The 4,666-nt window shown below is 41.7% G+C and overlaps 1 protein-coding gene across 1 annotated transcript; it reads left to right on the plus strand.

The window, feature by feature from the left end:
• Positions 1 to 776: 776 nt before the first annotated feature.
• Positions 777 to 3,822, plus strand: LOC106819738. The gene is made up of 2 exons (XM_014824332.1): positions 777 to 3,483; positions 3,550 to 3,822. Exon 1 carries the CDS (start codon positions 1,972 to 1,974, stop codon positions 2,941 to 2,943), a length of 972 nt encoding a protein of 323 aa, XP_014679818.1. The 5' UTR covers positions 777 to 1,971; the 3' UTR covers positions 2,944 to 3,483; positions 3,550 to 3,822.
• Positions 3,823 to 4,666: the final 844 nt, after the last annotated feature.

The raw sequence follows: 4,666 nt of genomic DNA on the forward strand, positions 1-4,666 counted from the left end.
TTAGGGTCGCTAGGAATAAATAGGGTCGGTCAGGAAACGGTAACCACACCTATATTTTGTTTTGGCCTTATGAGACATCATTAGAGTCCGTGCATCAAAATTATGAAAATTTTAACAAAATCATGCTATGAAAAACTAGCTCTGGCCAAGCCTAAAATAGCTCCCGTAAAAAAAATTACGAGAACTCTTTTTTTCATACAAAATCAAAAAAGAGCTCTCGTAAAAAAAAAAAAAATTTTAGGCTGCTAACCATATCAAATAGTTGAAGTTACCTCGGGTGCATATTATACGCCATTATAATTTATATACGACAACGACCCTTCGTGCGCTAGTAACTGATTACATATTGATAGCTGTGAACGATGTACTGATTCACGTGATACGTTGTTGTTGACTTGTTGTTGACTTTCTCAACTTCTTGTAGTTGATTTTGGTGTTGTTGTTGTTCTTGTTATTATTCTTGGTGGTGGTAGTGATGGTGGTGTGGTGGTAGTGATTGATGGTGGTGTGGTGCTGGTGGTAGAACTTAAGTTGTGGCGATATTGCTGTTGTTTTTGTTGTTCTGAATCTGTAGACTGTACTACTACTACTATTAGTACTAGTAGTCACAGGCACTTGAAACATTTCAATAATAAAATGATGGTAAATAAACACGCAATCATTGCCTGTTTTGCTAGGACGAAATAAACACGCAGACTTTGGTGGTAATTACATTGTGGCAATGTATTTACTACCAAAGTCCTCATGTTTTTCTACTCTTTTTTGCCTATTGTTCCGTCCGTTTTTGCTCAGGTAAATAATTTACACTGGCGCATGCAGAGCAGGTATACGCGTGGTGAACTCTTTTGTGATTGGGGCTAGGTTGGTGCAGCAATTTTGGGATAGAAATCTTTGGCGCTGATTGTCTGTCTTCTTCACGTTCGCTCGCAACCTGGACTGGCCATAAATGTAGGTGTCTATTTTTAGTTTAAATGATTAGTATATGGTATGTAGACCTTTTGTATGAACATAGTTATTATTGTCAGTTTATAAGTTTGCCAGGAAAGGCTTTATATGTTAGTTTACCCTACTCCGTGAAAATGGCGGCGTTGAGAAACGAATGTATGTAAATTGTCGTACGAGTGTCAGGAATCTGTAATGGATGCGTTCCAGAGTTCATGCCAATGGTTCATTTATTTTGCATCTCAGTATCAAGGCAGTTGCATATAGCATTATATAGCTCTTACTTGTATTCTAATGTTAACAATACTGCACAATTATGATTCTACAGTAACGTATTCCAACCAGGTGGCTTATACTGTTGACTTCTGTTATGTTTCAGTCTTCACTGTGTTTCGTTGCCTCGCAATAAAGCTGTTCGAGACATACAATGTGGATTCGTCTCTACTGTTCGCAGCTGACGCGATAGTGAAGAATTTGGCAACTAAAGATGTCGTCCAAAGGAACTGTTCAAAGTAGAAACTGAAACTGGAAAAAGAACTAGAGCATTAACAGACAAAGCTCTACAACTGTATCAGCAGGAAGTGAAAAGGAAAACAGAAACATTAAATAAATTGTGGTCTGTTCTATCAGATCTGATCGAGACAATTCCAGTCTTAGACAGAAGTGTTCACGTGTTGAAAGCATTCGTCAAAGGGTCTTGAGCAGGGTAAACCTGTTCCCAAAAGCAGCGGTGTAGTATCTCTATCACCAGTATTCAACAGTAGTGTGTTATGTGTAGGAGGTCGGTTGAAAAACGCGGACATCCATGTTCGTGAAAAGCACCCTATCCTCTTACCAGGTAAACATTGCCTTGCACTCTTGATCGTTCGCCGATGTCACGAGTCAGTCAGTCATCAAGGTCGACAAATTACCGAGGGCGCGGTCAGAGAGGCAGGCTATTGGATTACTGGGGGAAAACGTCTGATTGCTTCAGTGATACGCGGATGTGTAACGTGTCGGAAACTGAGGGGGCGCCTCGGGTTTCAGAAGATGTCAGAACTGCCTCAAGATAGGTTACAACCTGGACCCCCGTTCTCATCAGTCGGGGTAGACTGTTTTGGGCCTTGGCAAATAGTCACACGTCGCACACGTGGGGGTCAAGCTAGCAGTAAGCGGTGGGCAGTCATGTTTACCTGTCTCGTGTCGAGAGCCGTGCATATTGAGTTGGTTGAAGAATTGAGCTCATCATCCTTCATAAACGCACTGAGACGGTTCATTGCTGTTAGAGGTAAAGTAAAGCTTTTTCGCTCAGACAGAGGGACCAATTTTGTTGGCGCCACAGAGGGTCTTGGAATCAACGTTGAAAGTAACCACGTCAGAAATTTCCTTCTCGGAAATGGTGCTACTTGGATCTTCAATCCACCACATTCCTCTCACATGGGAGGGGTGTGGGAGCGGATGATCGGTGTCACCAGGAGGATTTTGGACTCTTTGTTGTTGAATGTGACTAGTGGAGGTCTCACTCACGAGGTGTTGTCGACGTTCCTTGCAGAGGTCATGGCTATTGTTAATTCCCGGCCACTAGTTCCACTTTCATCTGACCCTGGAAATCCGTATCCCCTTAGTCCGTCTATGATACTCACGCACAAAAGTGATAGCATTGTCACTGTTGTGATTCCCTCCAATGTCAAAGATTTGTTCAAAGCGCAGTGGAAACGCGTGCAAATACTCTCAGACATGTTCTGGAAACGGTGGCGCAATGAGTTTCTTCAGACATTACAAGAACGCCGAAAGTGGACAGACGATCAACGAGACCTGTCAGTTGGTGATGTGGTTCTTGTAAGGGACAAACAAACAGCTAGGAATCACTGGCCCATGGGAGTAATCACTCAGGTACTTCCTAGTGCGGATGGGAAGGTCCGTACAGTGAAGGTTCGGGTGGTAGCGGACAGCGGGAAACCCACCTGTTACACGCGGCCAGTAAACGAGACAGTGTTACTTGTAACAGATTATGATGTGTGATGGAATATTGATGTTGATGGACCGAAATTAACAATTGTGATGTCGCGATTGTCGAAAGTGTTCGACTTCAAACTCTTTTGAGAAATGTGTCAAAGTAGTTTTTGTGTAGCCATCTAAACGTGTATTTGATGTTTTGTATTCTTTTCATTTGTAGTGATATTCTATAAATATCAGACGGGGAGTGTTCCGTCCGTTTTTTGCTCAGTTAAATAATTTACACTGGCGCATGCAGAGCAGGTACGCGTGGTGAACTCTTTTGTGATTGGGGCTAGGTTGGTGCAGCAATTTTGGGATAGAAATCTTTGGCGCTGATTGTCTGTCTTCTTCACGTTCGCTCGCAACCGCTGACTGGCCATAAATGTAGGTGTCTATTTTTAGTTTATATGATTAGTATATGGTATGTAGACTTTTTGTATGAACATAGTTATTATTGTCAGTTCATAAGTTTGCCAGGAAAGGCTTTATATGTTAGTTTACCCTACTCCGTGAAAATGGCGGCGTTGAGAAACGAATTTATGTAAATTGTCGTACGAGTGTCATGTCAGTGTCATGTCATGTCAGGATCAGGATGTCATGTCATGTCATGTCAGTGTCATTACATGTCAGGAATCTGTAATGGATGCGTTCCAGAGTTCATGCCAATTGTTCATTTATTTTGCATCTCAGTATCAAGCAGTTGCATATAGCATTATAATTAGCTCTTACTTGTATTCTAATGTTAACAATACTGCACAATTATGATTCTACAGTAACGTATTCCAACCAGGTGGCTTATACTGTTGACTTCTGTTATGTTTCAGTCTTCACTGTGTTTCGTTGCCTCTCAATAAAGCTGTTCGAGATATACAATGTGGATTCGTCTCTACTGTTCGCAACTGACGCGATACCTATTATTAGTAATAACTTTTTGTAAATGCCATTCAAATGCTATTCTGCAACACACCAGTACACGGCACGCACACCGCTGTGTACAAACAATTATAGAGCACGTGAGAGAGCGTAACCGTCAAATTCACACGACACTCGCTTCGTTTCAACACTCACAGCACAAATACACAACCAACTGCCTCCATTTTGATATCTATGCGTAGCTAAATGTTCACTTGTTCAAATTATAACTTTTCCATTTAAAGGTAGCTTCCCTCGAACTTTTCAAGCGGCAAACATAAAATCGGGCAAAGATGTATTATTTTAACATTGCACGTTTGTACTTGCCTATATATGTGTGATAGGTAAAATAAAATTGCTCGTGAATATGTTCATTCGAAGCTTTTAGACTAAAAATAAAAGTGAAACGTTCTGGTCGAATGTTTCCCAGCGTTTACTTTTGCCGCTATGCGGCGATTGTTCCGCTCTGCGCACTGGCCGTGTTATGTAAAACTAGAAACGAGCAGTTGTCGCCAACTACCTGTATCCCACGTGATCTAGTATGAATGGAATAGCTCTGTAAGGACGTAGAAGGCAGGTAAAGTTAAATAAGTCACAAAGACAAAGGTTTGTTAGACAACTTGTGTTGCCTCAGATGTGCAAGTATATGGAATCTGGTTACGCTAGAGGCCGAAGAGGAAATGTAAGTCGACGGTGAAGGTCAAACTAAGGTCAAGGGCAGTGGTGGTTTTGGTATGCGGCAGACCTTCTCCCCAAGATGTGTAAGCATATACCAAGTTTTGGTCGCGCTAGGTCAATTAGGGTCTGAGTTAGAGAGCGGAAGAGAAATATGATC

Source organism: Priapulus caudatus, unplaced genomic scaffold (genome assembly GCF_000485595.1).
Source record: "Priapulus caudatus unplaced genomic scaffold, Priapulus_caudatus-5.0.1 Scaffold4279, whole genome shotgun sequence".
In the NCBI taxonomy this organism is placed as follows: Eukaryota; Metazoa; Priapulida; class Priapulimorpha; order Priapulimorphida; family Priapulidae; genus Priapulus; species Priapulus caudatus.

Bases quoted from the DNA above. Each gene is read 5' to 3' on its own strand.
- LOC106819738 (XM_014824332.1), top strand. From the start codon at position 1,972: ATGTCAGAACTGCCTCAAGATAGGTTACAACCTGGACCCCCGTTCTCA.